Source organism: Nannobrachium achirus, assembly GCF_963921795.1.
Source record: "Nannobrachium achirus genome assembly, chromosome: 5".
Classification (NCBI taxonomy): Eukaryota; Metazoa; Chordata; class Actinopteri; order Myctophiformes; family Myctophidae; genus Nannobrachium; species Nannobrachium achirus.
The window spans coordinates 12,762,750-12,780,249 of record NC_137814.1 but is presented as its reverse complement, the minus strand read 5'-3'; the positions used below and the strand labels follow the sequence as shown (position 1 = coordinate 12,780,249).

General features: G+C 44.5%; 1 protein-coding gene across 1 annotated transcript in view; it reads right to left on the bottom strand.

The window, feature by feature from the left end:
- camsap2b (calmodulin regulated spectrin-associated protein family, member 2b) overlaps window positions 1-17,500 on the bottom strand; it is a gene marked incomplete at both ends in the record, with an annotated part of 72,473 nt that overhangs the window by 37,193 nt on the left and 17,780 nt on the right. The window contains 2 exons of the mRNA XM_080725545.1: window positions 8,816-8,890; window positions 13,681-13,860. Of these exons, the coding sequence (XP_080581671.1) occupies window positions 8,816-8,890; window positions 13,681-13,860 (255 nt within the window). The remainder of the gene's footprint in view (window positions 1-8,815; window positions 8,891-13,680; window positions 13,861-17,500) is intronic.

The window sequence follows — 17,500 nt, the reverse complement described above, 5'->3', positions numbered from 1 at the left end:
AGAGAGCAACAATAGAGTTGGGTCACGTTTTATTTGTTTATAGCCTGCAGCTAGCGCTGCAGCTAGCGCTAGCTAACGCTAGCTAGCGTTAGCCGTTAGCCACTCATAGCCAGTCAACCAGAATAGTCTACTCTAAAGTCAACTTTCCGACGGCGAGTGAACGATTGCATTCCATCCATGTTTTCTTGGCTGTCAATTTATTGTCCAAAAAAACAAACACCCTGAACGTTAGAATTAGATAGTTTAGGACGACACTGATCTATTCAATGCTAAGCTAACTCAGTGACAAAGGAAGCTTCCGCACCGGAGCATACGTCACAGACGTCTCCAGGCCGCTCCAGGATCATTTCACCAGCGTAGAAGAAGAAACAGCGGAAGTCAAGAACGGCGGAAGAATAATAAATAATAATACACAAAATCATACATTACGTGGTTAATAATTGTTCATTTGGAACACACGTGGCATTAAATTAATGGGATAAATACTGTGGGTTGCTTCGCTAAGTAATGGAGTCCCGATATTACCGCATTTGGCTACAAACGGCTAACAAAGGCTGGCTAGTTAGCATTTTAGCTAATATAAACTGGGAGGACTAACAGAATTATGTACCGATCTCTCACATTAATTAAAAAAAGTCTTATTTACATGCAGAGTTAAGCTCTGGCGTTTAAGTGAAATGTAGCCTAGATATTATGAGATGCTGTTGTGGCATAAAAAAAAAAAGAGCAAAAAAAAAAAAAAATCATTTTGGCTACAGGGAATAATGACAGTACCCGAGATGACTAGCTGCTGGGGGTGCTGGGACACAAATGTTTTTTTAAGTGTCCAAATAAATTCCAAATATTATCAAATTATCTCGCGGCACCCCTGGACTGCCGTCACGGCACCCCAGGGTGCCCCGTCACCCACTTTGAAAACCCCTGATGTAGGCTATTTGGCCTAGTCATTCATGTTTTCTCTGTTTCCTCTTCCTGCCTGCATGTAAACACTGCTACAGTAGCTAACACTGTGGCTATAACTCAGGAACAGGAGCTTGGACACCACTTTGACAACCAAGGGTTTAGACAGGCCAGTCAGCAGCTGTATACCGGTATGTGTGATGATCAGAAAGCGTGTCAACAGGTTTACACACTGCTTCGCTGGTTAAAAGTTCTTATCCAGCCTCTGGCCTGCCCGATAACTGGTGTTTACGGTACACACGCACTTGATCCAATTTGAATCAATGTGCACCTCTTTAGACTCGCCACTGAATTACAGGAAGTTTACCTACTGTGTACCAGCACTGCCCGGCAAAACGTTTGCTTTGATACTACTGTATGCGACGCGCGCCTGCATGCACGCACATACAGCATTCACATCTATACTATAATTTTGCGAATGTCTGAGTGAGTGAGTGAGTGAGTGAGTGAGTGAGTGAGTGAGTGAGTGTCTGTCTGTCTGTCTGTCTGTCTGTCTGAAACAGCGTTTCTCCTCAGTGGCTGGAGCAATTGATCTGAAATCGCATCACCATTAGCATATGAACACACCTAACATAACTGTGAAGCCCGTTTGTCACTTTCACAAATCATATACTGTATATTAGCATTTTTATGGTGTATCTACTATCTATTCTGCATCTAGCCATTAAACGAAACGGGTATTTCTTACATTGATGCTCCTACATATTATCATACAAGCACCAGTTAAAGTTACTTTCCATCCCTCATATACTGTATGCACAGTGCACATCCCATAACCCACACACTGCACATCATTTTGGAGCTCATATCTTTGAACGGGTAAGGGCACACACACACACACGCACACGCACACGCACACGCGCGCACACACACACACACACACACACACACACACACACACACACACACACACACACACACACACACACACACACACACACACACACACACAGAGCCAACAACTTACCAAGAAAGTCTCTCTCTATTCATAAAGACCGCATTTAACCAGTTTCAACCTGGTGTCCCTATTTTTGGGCATGTCATTATGAAACGAACATTTTCAGAAGCAGGCCATTGGGCAGGGCCCAATGTGACAAAAATGTGTTGCATGGTTAAAACCCATGGTGGGCAGTAACTAAGTACATTTATTTGGGATCTTTCATGCCACTTACATTTGAAGTATTGCACTTTTGAACGCAATAAATGTCTAGGAACGTACAAAAATATATTGTGAATTTCCAAAATTTCTGAAATATACAGTTTCCATATTTTTTATTTTTTGAATACTTCAAAGTGAGGTCTTTATGATACATCCCTGTGAAGAGCAATGTAAGGATGCCTCCATTGTGAAAAATAAGTACTCCCCTTGTCACAAGATACAGTAAACAGCCGTTTTACAACCTCCATGTGTAAACAGTTGACTTTATGACAGCGTGGTTCAGTGTCAGCGCGGCTCACAGTAGCTGCTGCTGATCAATGGCAAGGTTAGAACTGTGGTTCTCAAACATTTTCATTGTGAAGTACCCCCAAATTGTTATGTAGGCCAGGGGTTCCCAAACTCTCAGGGCACCCCATAAATATTTGTTTTAATCCGAGGCACCCCTACATTATAATTTTCACTCCCAGCACCTTATATTTATAGCATATCGTCGTTGTCGGGTGGAAACCTTGTATGTCCAAAACCGTTCGTTTTGTATTTATCATCTATTAGGAGGAGATCTGCCGAATAGACAGACTGACCCGCACACTGCCGCTTGTCCGTTTCAGAGAATGTATTGATAATGTAGCAACGTTTCGGTCACCAGACATTTCTCAAGCTGGTGACCGAAACGTTGCTACATTATTAATAAATTCCTCTGAAACGGACAAGCGGCAGTGTGCGGGTCAGTCTGTCTATTCGGCAGATCTCCTCCTAATGTTTTGTTACCCACGCACCTGCTAGAGAGGAACTGGGTGTGCGTAAGCCTTCTCTTCAAGTATTTATCATCTATAAAATTTACTAAACTAGTGAAAACAGCAGATCTACAAGCACACATCGCGAGGCGTTGTGTGCTTGTAGATCGGCTGTTTTCACTAGTTTTGTGCGACAGTCTTGTATGATGAAGCAGGGCTTTGCTTTACCAAAAGACGTACACATTTAAAACTTGGAGATACAAGGTTTATACCCGACAGTGACGATATTTTAGTGATTATGTTGCGAGGAAAACGTTGAGACAATAGCCATTTTGGTTAGAACTGACTGAAAATAACTTTGTACTTCAAGTTTAAAATGATACTAAATGTTTTTTCAAGTGTCCAAATAAATTCCAAATATTATCAAATTATCTCGCGGCACCCCTGGACTGCCGTCACGGCACCCCAGGGTGCCCCGTCACCCACTTTGAAAACCCCTGATGTAGGCTATTTGGCCTAGTCATTCATGTTTTCTCTGTTTCCTCTTCCTGCCTGCATGTAAACACTGCTACAGTAGCTAACACTGTGGCTATAACTCAGGAACAGGCGCTTGGATTAACCCATTTAGGCCTGAACACATTATGACGCAATATTTTATGCTTTAAATATTAAAAAAAATAGCAGATATACAAGCTCACAGCGCGGCACCGAGTGCCGCGCTGCGAGCTTGTAGATCTGCTATTTTTGAAAAATCGTGAAAATTAGAATTTTGACCCGTGTCTTTTGAATCCTTCTAAGATTTTTGGAAAAAAAACTATGTCAGCAATCTGGCCAGCCATCGTCAAAGAAAAGGTCCTTTTCACTTAACTGGAGCTCAGTTAGTCTGTTCTTGAGAGACTACTATGTCAGTGGTGCTCAGACCTTTTCATGTGAAGGACCCCCAAAATGATATTTATTTGGCCACGGACCCCCATTTCAAAATATCTAGTTCCAGGGACCACCCAGAAGCAAAATTTGAGTTACAAACGTTCGCTTTGAATATACATATATTCAAAGATTTGCACACATTTTCATGACTTTTTCAAAAATAGCAGATCTACAAGCTCGCAGCGCGGCACTCGGTGCCGCGCTGTGAGCTTGTATATCTGCTATTTTTCACTGGTTAAAGGACCTACACCATGAATTTTCACTTTTTCTATTTTAAAACCTTTTTTTGGGGTCCCACTGGCACCTTCTATCCTCACAAAGTCCTATTTCTGTACATTGTGTCTTTCTCTGGTTTTGGGAAGACAGAGATGAAAAGCTTTCCACGGGTTCTCAGAACAGTGCTGTTCTGAGAGTTGATCCGTGTGACGTCACACGGATTCCCGTTTTTTTTTCAGAGTAAAAAAAAAAACTTTTTTCAAAAACTTTTTTTTCAAAAAACTTTTTTTTTTCAAAAACTTTTTTTTTTCAAAAAACTTTTTTTTCAAAAAACTTTTTTTTTTTCAAAAAACTTTTCTTTTTCAAAAAACTTTTCTTTTTTTTCTCAAACATTTTTTTTCAAAACATTTTTTTTTTTACTTTTTTTTTATACATAAATACAATGCAGGTGGGGTTGATTGCCTAATGTAGATTAACTTTCAGTAATGTCTGGTCTAGCAACGGTCACCCTGTGTCATTTGACAGTAGGCCTATAACATACAACATAGGCCTACAGTAGGCTATAATCAGAGCTGCAACATTATCCTATTTTTGTATTGGCCCAATATTAACATTATTTGTTGTCAACGTGGGGTCCGGGGAGGAGTGAAGAGGAGGGGAGGGGTGGAAAAACCCCACTAGATGCGCCCCTGAGCAAACAGAGGCCGTTTTGGTATTGCAGCTGGAGAGCCTCATTATAGTAGAGCTAGAACAAACAAAAAGAATGGTCAGAGTGTTTGTTGAGGGTTAAAACCTGTCTAAGAATCAATTTTGAGCATATATTTATACAAAAAATATAGTTTTAAAAGCATGGTGTAGGCCCTTTAAAGCATTCAATAAATGGGTTAACTACTATTGCTGGGGACCCCCCCCCCCAAGGACACCACTTTGACAACCAATGGTTTAGACAGGCCAGTCAGCAGCTGTATACCGGTATGTGTGATGATCAGAAAGCGTGTCAACAGGTTTACACACTGCTTCGCTGGTTAAAGGTTCTTATCCAGCTTCTGGCCTGCCCGATAACTGGTGTTTACAGTACACACGCACTTGATCCAATTTGAATCAATGTGCACCTCTTTAGACTCGCCACTGAATTACAGGAAGTTTACCTACTGTGTACCAGCACTGCCCGGCAAAACGTTTGCTTTGATACTACTGTATGCGACGCGCGCCTGCATGCACGCACATACAGCATTCACATTTTCAGTCATTTACAGACACTAGCCCTTACCCGTTCAAAGATATGAGCTCCGAAATGATGTGCAGTGTGTGGGTTATGGGATGTGCACTGTGCATACAGTATATGAGGGATGGAAAGTAACTTTAACTGGTGCTTGCATGATAATATGTAGGAGCATCAATGTAAGAAATACCCGTTTCGTTTAATGGCTATAGAGATACTGTGTACCGATCTGCATGATTTCTGGACAACATCATTCTGTGACAGGGCCAGACAACCCCCACCCCCCCGCCCCCGCCTACACACACACACACACACACACACACACACACACACACACACACACACACACACACACACACACACACACACACACACACACACACAAACACACACACACACACACACACACACACACACACACACACACATACACACACACACACACACACACACACACACACACACACACACACACACAGCTGGTTAAACATGTTGCCTCATGCTAGATGCAGAATAGATATACCTCATGCTAGATGCAGAATAGATAAGATACACCATAAAAATGCTAATATACAGTATATGATTTGTGAAAGTGACAAACGGGCTTCACAGTTATGTTAGGTGTGTTCATATGCTAATGGTGATGCGATTTCAGATCAATTGCTCCAGCCACTGAGGAGAAACGCTGTTTCAGACAGACAGACACTCAGACATTCCGAAAATTATATGTTAGATTGAATGAGATGATATTCTATCTTATATTTATCGTATTTGAAAGTTGTAGATTGCACGTATTGTGTATTAAGGCTGGGCAATATTAGGAAAATCTTCGATATTCGATAACGTTGTTGAATACCTCGATATCGATATTACTCACGATATTAGTAAAAACAATTGCATTATACAGTTTTTAATGTTGTTCTGCTTTAAGTCCACTGCCTGCCGAACCCAGATAATGAATAGCATATCTATGCATGCATACACACTGCACAGTACACATACCGGTAGAAGGGTTAGGTAGGTTTTATTGAAATAACCACACCTGGTTACAGATGGACTGCTTTTTTTGCATGTGCTACATGCATGCATAGTGTGTCTGTTAATTAATTTGACACATACACCAATACCTCATTTCAAGCCGTCTTCGTCGATATGTATACCTTGCATGTTGATACCTCGATATCGATATATTTTATTATATATTTCCCAGCCTTATTGTGTATTTTTACACATTTAAAAATAGGGGCTGAGTGGTTAATCCTTTTATCATAATGTGATCCTAATCTGGGGTCGTGACCCTAAACAGGGGTCGTGACCCTAATCAGGGGTCGTTACCCCAATCAGGGGTCGTGACCTGATAAGGGGCCTCTAGCTCCATGTGCCAGCGAGTCAGAGGGGGCGACAGCCCACAGCAGAATGTCACAGTGTGTCAAGCTCAGTCACAGAGGCCTTATATAACCACTGTGTCTGCATAATGAAAACACCACACCCTCTCTCTGTCTGCCACACTCGCTCTCTTTATCTCTCTCTCTCTCTGTCTCTCTTTCTCTATGTCCCTCTCTCTCTCTCTCTCTCTCTCTCTCTCTCTCTCTCTCTCTGCCTCCAGATGTATTTCATCCTCTCTGCACCCTCCCTCTCTCTCCTGTTCTAATTATTGCTTTGTCACGCATTCACTTGCTCCATTTCTATCTTTCCTCAATCTCTCTCTCTCTCTCTCTCTCATCGAACTCTCTCTGTCTGTCTGTCTCTCTCTCTCTCTCGCCAGCATTTCTCTACACTGTATGAGTCACAGCTCATCTGGTTGTTCTTCGCAGGGTGTTTGTGTGTGTGTGTGTGTGTGTGTGTGTGTGTGTGTGTGTGTGTGTGCGTGCGTGCGTGCGTGCGTGCGTGCGTGCGTGCGTGCGTGCGTGCGTGCGTGCGTGCGTGCGTGCGTGCGTGCGTGCGCTGGAGAGCTGTGAGTGTTAATTAAAAATCAAATCAAGTGGTTCTCGGGAATGACATGTCATCTTTGATGGCAGTCGTCTTCATATCAATAATAATCTATAATGCATGACAAAAGAATTGGGCAAAGTACTAGATCAAAGCCCCATTGACTTCCATTATGAAATAAAAGTTAAATATCGTCTCCTCTGTCGGGTGGGAACCTCATATGTCCAAAACTGTTTTTCCTGAATTAAAATTCAAAAGTAGTTAAAATAGCGGATCTACAAGCTCAAAATGCATCGCTTCGTGCTGCGTTCAAGCTTGTGGATCTGCTACTTTTGAAGCTTATGCGTGACGCTGTAGAATGATCAAGTAGGGCGTTAATTTACAAAAACAAAAACACAAGAAGTCTGAATATGGAGATACGTTTATAGATATGTTTCTACCCGACAGCGATGATATACAATGAAGAATATGTGAAAAGAAAATGTCAGAGATATATCTGTGGCCTATAGGTAGTGGGCATATAAAGTTTGGCGCTAAACGGTCCAGCGATTTGCGAGATTACAATAGCTCCAGACACACAGACAGACACGCGTTGTGATGCGTTGTCAACATGCCATTTTTCACCAGACATACAGACACTAGGGTTCAACTGGTTACTGTAACACACACAAGCATGGTGTTTTGCAGTGTGAGCGTAGGCTACTGTGTGCAGGCCGTGTGGACCAGTGGTTCTCAAAGTGGATTCCAGGGAATCCTTTAATGGGGTCAGAATTGATACAAGTCTGTAACTCTAAAGCTGGGTTCAAACCTGGATGGTTTGAGTGGTGCGATTACATACAAAGTGAATGCAAAGACGAGACTGAGCGCGACCGAGCGATGCGCGAACGGCGCGGCGCGAACGATCCGAACGGGGCGCCGCGAACTTTGAAGCTAAAGAAATAACCGCACTAGCCTAAGGACAATCCACTGTGTTAGTTATTAGAGAGCCCGCGAAATCTAGCAACAGGGGCAGCCAAAATCTAGCAACAGGGGTAGCTATGAAAGAAATCGACTAAAGCAGGTATGAAGGGGTATGATAAAAGGCAGATTTAACCCTATATGTGTTTTGGTCTGGATGACTCCTTTAACTCTCCCCACGCTTTGAACGATAACGCTCGCCCCATTTTTTACAGAACCTCGATGCCAATACGGCGCTCGTTCGGTTCGTTCGTCTGATGACTGTAAGCTGATGAGGGGTCGCGCGAGCCGTTTACTGTAAACACATTTTCCGCTGTGATGGTGTAAAAAATCCATTATGCGTTAGATCAACGGAGAACAATTCACTTCCTTGTTGATTTCCTCTGGCCCGGAGGCTCTGTAGCCAGTGACTGCTCTGAATGTACGGCAACACATAGCAGGACAATTCACATTCATTCTCGCATGACGCCGCCCTCTGCTGCCTGGCAGACCAAAGTGCACTATTGCACAACCAAAAAAAATAAAAATAAATAAATAAATGTCTGTCTGTCTATCTACTATAACGTCGCAAAGGTAAGCCGCTTTTTGATGGCGCCAGACCCAATAAATAAATAAATAATCTGGCAGTAGGAGAGTTAAGGGGAGACGTCGAAATGTAAAAGTTTGAGAAACACTGGTGTGGATGACGTCGTGCCCGTTGCGCGCTCTCACCTTGTGGGACTCCGGACAGGAAGCCTCTCTGAGCCTTTGTTCTTCAACAAGAATGTTCCTGAGGTGCTCGTTCACCTGCAGAGAGACACGGGGGAGGGAGGGGAGGGAGGGGTGTTTACTTGGGGTCATGTTTCAGACAAGCCTTTGATGGACAGAATGTGAAGGAATGAATGAATGGAGGGATTGTGCCTCGCTCGCCCTCTTGGACAGTGGAGAGAGAATCAGAGATTGAAGGAGACAGAGATATGTTTAGACAGATTAGACAGGTGGACAGGAGTTCTGTTCATTAGTAAAACAGCTTGTTGATTGGCTATTTGACAAAGAATAGGAAGTAGTACTGTATATGGTAGTTCAGGCAGACACGTAAGTTAAGCCAGTTAAGTTGTGTCCAGGTGGCGAGTTTATGTTCTGTAGGGTGGAAACGGGATAACCACGCCCCCAACATTTTTTAAGCTTGTGATTGGCTGAACCGGAGGTAGGGAGCGCTCCATTGTGGTCACTTGGACCGCGCAGAGGTGCACCTAAACCTAAACCTAACCGTATTACCCTAACCTCAGTAAAACTAACATGGGTGAATGTTAACCTGCCGACGCTGGTGAGTAGCTAACCTGCCGACGCTGGTGAGTAGCTAACCTGCCGACGCTGGTGAGTAGCTAACCTGCCGACGCTGGTGAATGCTAAGACGGTGCGCCTCCGTCATCTCCACCAAAAACGAGCGCTCTATCCCGTTTCCACCCTACAGAACGTAAATTAGCGTCCAGGTGGCTCAGTCGGTGGAGCTCTCGACCACAAGGTCATGAGCTCGATCCTTGGCACCACCAACTCAGCGTATGAATAGCACACCTTGGGTGCCGCAAGTCGTGCAGTACAAGTACTGGGAGGACTTGCACTCCACTTCAGCAACCCATCTCCCAGAGGTCAAACACATTGTGAAACGGGGATAGACTCCCGCGTTCCAACCTACTACGACTACTACTACTACTGTGGGTGTGACTTCATGTCAGCATATCGATTGTGCAGAGTCATGTGGATTGTCATCATGTTTTGATATCTGTGTGGATCTTTTGATTTCAAATGTTTTCATGTCCAATTTCGTCTCTGCTTCAGGGGGATTTGTGATCTCAGGGTGTGTCATGCTTACAAAGATTATTCTGTAGCATCATCAGGGGAGCAGAGCTGCACTCATTTGGCTCTGAAAGAGACATTTTTGCAATGGTATTGCATTGAATTAAATTCAATATAATTGCAAAAATGTCTCTTTTTTATCGTGATTAGAGTGGCTGACTGAAATGGGGCTTAACTGTTTTTAAAAACATGGATTAAAAGTCCATCAAAGGATTGCAGCGTTTCATTTCCGTGGTTTATTAGCACAGTGGTGCCATGTCTTCTGGTGATAACTAAAACCCCAGTGTAAACCTATACAGCTTTCTGCAGTACGACATAAAGAAAAGCTTTAAAAGCAAATGAAAGCAACTTTTTTTTTTTCTTGAAAAGCCCACCTGGAAAAAGCCCTTTTTACAAGGGCTCCTTCCCTCAGCTTCAAAAAGCTCTGTGCAAACGGTGATGTAACAGCCTGGCCAGACGATGCACACACACACTGCACAGGCCTGAGTGCTGGTTCCATTCGGGTCCATTTGTACACTCTCAGAGTTAAACCAACACTCAGGGGTTTCACTGTGCACACTCACAGTGCAGCCAAGCATGGCCGTGGCATGCAATGCCTGGGAGCTGTACAGAGGGGCAGCCGTTCCAACCCGTGTATGTGTGTGTGTGTGTGTGTGTGTGTGTGTGTGTGTGTGTGTGTGTGTGTGTGTGTGTGTGTGTGTGTGTGTGTGTGTGTGTGTGCATATGTGCGTGTGTGCATGTGTGTGAAAGGGAGACAGTATCAGACGGACAGACAGACAGACATAGAGGGTGCCTCTCATGCCATTTTGTTTTCAAATTAGCACGTGCACGCACTTTTATTTGGATGTTTATATCAAAATTGTGTATGTGTGTGTGTGTGTGTGTGTGTGTGTGTGTGTGTGTGTGTGTGTGTGCGTGCGTGCGTGCGTGCGTGCGTGCGTGCGTGCGTGCGTGCGTGCGTGCGTGTGTGTGTGTGCGTGCGCGCATGTGTGTGTGTGTGTGTGCGTGCGTGCGTGCGTGCGTGCGTGCGTGCGTGCGCGTGTGTGTGCGCGCGTGTGTGTGTGTGTGTGTGTGTGTGTGTGTGTGTGTGTGTGTGTGTGTGTGCGTGTATCCGGCTGGCCTTGGCCTGCAGCAGGGAACAGGAAGCACACGTGCTTCTGCACAGAGGAATGTTAACAGCCTCAGCTGGGAACCAAACATGGAGCATGTTTTGTTTCTGGGGGGTACACTCATGACTGTGACACTAAAACCAAGTGAATTAAAGAACACAAAAGCACAGACGTTTCACTTTGACATCGGATATCAGATATTGTGTCCACGATTTTGTGCTCGCTCGTTCACGTTTGTGCTCGCTTCGTTTTTGAGCGGTGCTAACCGCTCCTACGTTTGACTTTGTGTGTATACCCCTATGTCCCTAGTGTACTGTACGTCCCTATGTCCATATGTATGCAGTACCAACAGCTGCGGTCACACAAGACTAACGTCATAGAAAGTACACAGAGACCGACATCACCGCAGCTCATGTCACGGACAGAACAGCCCATACAAGGAGTTATGCAGGAGTTATGTGTCATGTTTGATGCTTCCGCACAGATGCGATTTTTATCTGCATGCTGAGCGGTTAAAAACTTTCGCCTGTCGAGCTAGTGCCTTTCGGGAAGCAACGCCTCGGCAAACATGGCCCCTAAGAAAACTTTTACATTAAATAAAAAATAGCTATTAAGGTGTTAAAAGAATAGAAGATTAATATAAGGTAGTGGCAAGCGGTCTTAATGTTTGCCACTGCTTCTTCTAAATCATTTAAAAGAAGTGAGGTGTAGCAGACTGCATTTTAATGGGAATTTGTGTGTGAGTGAGTTAAATTAACTTTCATTCAGTTAACACTGGTTTTACTCTGTTAGTAATGCCATCTTGGGGAATATCGTCAGCTGCTGCGGTTGTGAAGGAAGCCTCATGTGTTTAACCGTTAAATCCTGTTGCAGCGGACCAGATGAGATCAAGTATAGAGGTTGACTTGGTGCTTCTCTTTCCAGTATAAGCTCTATGTTATGATTAAATGTCCCACACAGCTATTTCTCTGACCCAACTGTGGGAGGGCAGATGGAGGATTTCTTGTCAGTCCGGGGGGAATAAAGACAATTGTGTGTGAAAGACCCACCACGTATTAGATTGTTGCAGTTATGTCTATAGTACAGAGTACTCATCCCTGTCATGACAGAATCTCCTCTGGGATATGACTGTCACAATTATTACATAATAGCCTAATCGCAATTGTTTGCGATGATTAGTTTTGGCATAGTCACCATAATCGTCATAATCACTTTTATGTTGAAATGTGTTCATTATTTTCAAACATTTTCAGAAAATAATGGTTATGAGCAGTGCCCAACTGCCCATAAACAATAGTGTGTCTGTGTGCATGGGTGTGCGTTTTTTCAACTCTTGTTTTCTTTTTCCTTTCTTTTTGACAGATCTGATTTCAATGTATTTTCCACATGTATTCAAGTCCCTTGTTCACAAGGTTAGCATTCACCAGCGTCGACAGATTAGCATATTCACCAGTGTTAGTTTTACTGAGGTTAGGGTTATAGGTGGTCGGACCAACGGGAGGTCGAACCAATGCCATGTTACCGTCACTGCTAAACAACTACAGTTGGTCCTAGGGGGAGCACAGCCAAGCTGCACCAAGGAGAATTCAAACCCCCAGTCCCACGGTGGGGGAGTCTAGAGACTGTCAGATACGTATGCTTTGTCAATGTTTTATGTTATATTTTCATTTTTGTATGGCACTTTATATTCAGTTATTCTAAGTATGAAAGTGCCCTACAAATTGTACTATTAGTTGAGCCAAACCCAAAAGGCTGTCTGTCTGTGAGCTTTATGTCACTCTGTACCTGTACATCAACACATACTGTAGCTAGTATGACGACCTCCGCTCTCTGCCTGTCTGGGCGTGCACTTTCCCCAGTAGGGGAAGTGATTGGCAGAGTGGGGCAGGTCGTCAGGCCACTGTCCCTCACCTGGGGGTGATTAGGGAAACCCTGTATAAGATGAGGAAACTGCTGTCTCAGCAGCCGTTGTTTGGGGTCCTGACTTCCTGGCTTTATTTCCATTTGTACATTCACACCCCCCCCCCCCCCCCCCCCACATTTCACTCATCCATACACTGCAGTGCAGACACTACTGACGCCTACCATACCATTTTATTCACACATCGTTGTTGTTTATGTTCATTATTGTTTACTTTAGGCTGAGAATTTAAGTTTAAATAACTTTTTTTTTTGTATGTGGACACTAGACACCCAAAATAAAATGCGATGAACCATGAAGCTCAACTATGAAGAACTCTACTGTAAGTTGCCTTGTTATTATTTTCAGGCGTTGTTATTATTAGTATTATTATTTGCGCCAGCAGAGCATGCCAGTACTGCGTTCGGCTGCGTATGTAGGTAGGTAGGTAGGTATGTAGGTAAGTAGCTGTGTGTGTGTTTAAGCCGTAGTCCAATCAGGGACCAGCATTTCTGGCAACGTCATCATTAACAGCCAATGAGGGACCAGCATTCCTGGTGATGCCAGTTGTGATGTCACTGCCATCGCCAGTGGTGATGCCAGTGGTGAGCGCACCTCATGGCTCGCTCTGCTGGCGAAGAAGTAGGCCATACAGTACATGGCCTACTTGTGCAAACAAGGCACAAGTTGGCACCTCGACAGAGTGCATTTCTAGTTATTATTACTATTACCTTGTTGATCCAGGTGGTGACGGCATCCTCTGTGTCGTAGGGCAGCTCAGGGATGTGTCCGTCTCCGTGAGAGGGTTCAGCGCAGGAGTACCTGTTGATGCAGGCCATCACCCTCTCCACACTCACCATCTCCACCGTGTACGCCATCATCAGAGTGTCTATCAGAGCCAGGTGGGAGCTCTGCACACGCACACGCACACGCACACACACACACACACACACACACACACACACACACACACACACACACACACACACACACACACAACACAACACAGTTGACAACAACAAGGAGATTAGGGAAGGATTCTGTAAGCTATTAATTAAGCAATAGTACACAAACGGCTGTGCGTTATAGTGATTATTGGCAGGACACTGACGACAGTGATGCGGTCAGGCAACGGGGTGGAGCAGAGTGCCAATAATCAGGGAAAAGCACAACCTCGAGTATTCATATTGTTTGGGGCATTTCGCTTTCAAAATGACAATCCCTCCGAAATACATGGTGTCTGACAGAGAACTGTCCCTGTTTACTCAGCCAAGATCCAGTCCCATTTTGATGGCTCAGATAGACAACCTTTCCCAAACTGAACACGTAGAGAAACAAAACTTTGGCGAGCACGGCTCTAGAGCCCATTTCAACCAATCAGGTTGCTTGGTCAGAACTACCTGTTGTATAATTTACAGTAACTCTGGTTAGGATAAATTAAAGGTGCACTTTGCGTTCTGTTATCGTGAGGGATGACGGCACACGTGTGTTTTTCTGATATGGTCATATACTGCATGGAGGCCTCAACACCTACACAATGCATGGCATTCTCCTGGCCTTTCTAACCCCATTCCAGGCCGGTCACGCCAACGGAACTCCCCTTCCTGTTGCACCGCAGGTCCACTCGAAGTGTGCATGTTTGTGTGTTTGTGCGTGTGGGTGTGGGTGGGTTGGATGTATCATACCACCGTCAGAGTGCTTTTCCCAGGACTTAAAAGGTCATAAATAGGGTTAAATGGGAGAATAGAATTGGCCCCAGGAGAGGGTACATTGCTTTTACAGACTCAGCCAGCGGATGGCTGCTCAGATGGCTTTTGCTGAGCGCAAGAGCCGGAAGGCGGGGATTCACAGGCACAGGCAAACGTCTACCCACTCAGCTATGTTACGTTTGGTGTTTAAGTTTTGAATTCAGTCTCAAATCACCTAATTCCCTAGTTTGAAAGCCACCTGGTCGCACAGGCGTGTATTGTATCATTTTCCATATCCACTTTCTTATACTGTATTTCATTACTAGTAAGACTCCCTAATCGGGAGATAAGCGACCGTCAGGTTGCATGAATATACAAATTGGCCTGTAAGTGGCATTGGTTCCTGAGTGTAGCGGGATGTGCGTAGCAAATGTATGCTTAGGTAGGGGCAGAGAATGTGGGGTTTAGCTGTAATGTGGTGGTGGCAAAGTTGTAAGAATATGTTTGCAAGAATCGGCCTCATGGTGGCGCTAGAAGAGGGGCATGTGAGAAATGGGGGGTCTAGGTAGTGGTTTGGCAGCCAAGGAGTGTGTGTGCACATTTTTGCATGGATTGGGGCAAGGTGGCGGAGATATGAGAAGGGCAAAAGTGTGACGTGTGACGTGTGACTGACAGACTGACAGCCGGTGGACGTTTTGATAGTAACTGCGACCTGACGGTCGCAATTAGCGGTATTAAAAGGTATTAAATTGTGTTGAAATTCAGTAAAAAAGCCCAAACATGATGCAGTCACCCTGTCTGTACCTCGCTCTTGTCTGCGAGTCCCACCTCTCTTAACAAACATTGAAGTCAAAGAGAAAGTCACTGCAGCCAACGGACACAAACAAACAGCGACACAGAGCCCTCCTGAGCTCCAGGTCCAGCCAGAGCCTCTACTGCCATGCACAGGCCTCTTATTCATGACCCCAGGCCTTGGAATACCAGCCAGTATGACTGTGTGTTTCCTTAATAAACTGAAGGACTGACTACAGGACTCTTTGCTTGTGCGCACAGCGTCAGTGCCACATGTTGCAGTGCCAGTCCAAACAAGTACAGAAGAGGTCCAGCCATGGCCTGCAGACGCAAAACACTCCACCAACAATGCACTGCACTGTTTTCATTTAGTCTCTTCAGGATATTGGCAGATGTCTGATATTATATGCATTCTCGTCTGGATGAGACGTGGCTTGTCTTGCCGAAAGCTGCGACTGACTGACTGAATACTGACTGACTGACTGACTGGCTTACTGACTGATTGGGTGTTTGTCTGATAAGTTGGTTGATTGACTGACTGACTGTCTGTCTGTCTATCTGTCAGACCGTCTGTCAGGCCAAGAAACTTAGACCAGTGCTGACCATCCAGAAAATGTATAAACCAACTGAGCTGCTTGCTGAGTGCGTGCATGAATGTGTGTCCCCAAGAGAATGTGGTGTTTTTGAACTTTGTGACTTTTTGTCCATGTCTACCACACTGGTAGACATTTAGGATGTTCTGGGATGCGTGACCATGTGTGAGCATAAAGCCAAATGCAACTGAATGAACCAATCCTAGTTTTGTACTGTTGCTATCGCACCGCACTGTTGCTATAGGGACAAAGGAATCACAGGGTCTACAGTATGTACGTAGTGTGCATGTGTGTGTGCACATGCAAGCGTGGATGTTGGCGTACAGTAGATACTGTGTGGGCGTGTGCCCCATAGAAATAAATTGAACAATAACACAGCGGTTCTCAAATTTGGACATTCAAATTGATATGTACTTGGTTACATACTCCTGGTTGAAAATATTTTGTGCCAGGGACCCACCATAAGATTTATGTTGTTCCAAGATTACGCAACATTTTTCAAAATGTTTCAGAATTATATCGATCTACAAGCTGAGGAGGACGCATTGCAAAGCTTGTTGACCAGCGAGTGGTTCAACTGAATTTGATGCTATTTTAAGTCATTTTGCTGGGGACCCCCTGGAACCCCCTCAAGGACCACTGGGGGTCTCCAGACCCCACTTTGAAAACCAGCACTGTGATAAAGGAAACACAAGAATAACATTGCGAGAAAGGGCAGAGGAGAGAGGAGGTTGGAGACAGAGATATAGAAGAACGATGTAAGGGCTATAAGACAGTGCTTACATATCCACACACTGATCTGACATTAAAACACCACTGTTGACACTAAAGCATGGATTTAAAAGCCATGTGCCGTCTATTATCTCCTAACAAAGACATGTGGTAACACTCTGTGTGTGTGTGTGTGTGTGTGTGTGTGTGTGTGTGTGTGTGTGTGTGTGTGTGTGTGTGTGTGTGTGTGTGTGTGTGTGTGTGTGTGTGTGTGTGTGTGTGACCCTCCAAGATGACAGACGCACCTTATAAGGTGGTGGAGACCCAAGGCACGTTGGTCATAAAGTCCAAATGACAGCCTGCTGTATTCAGGACTACCAGTGTTCACTAGTCTATAGCAGTGGCTCTCAACCTGTGGGTCGTGACCCCCAGGTGGGGTCCCCAAATTATTTTGGGGGGTCCCCAGATGATTAACTTAATGTGCAACATGTTTTTTCTCACTCAGCAGTAATCAAGCCAACATAAGTTTAAGTGTATAGAGGGTATCTGCACATTTCTAAAGTGACAATTTAAGGATTTTTTTAATAGCCTACCTCTAAAGTGACAAATTAAACAGTGGCCAAATTGTCAATTATTAGAGGTAGAAATTGTGGTAATAGCCGATCTACATGCTCACAACGGCTCGCAACGCGGGCGTTGGAGGACGCGCGCGAGCGCACGTGTGCGTGCCCTTGATCAAAGGCACCCACACCAAGCCAGGCACACCA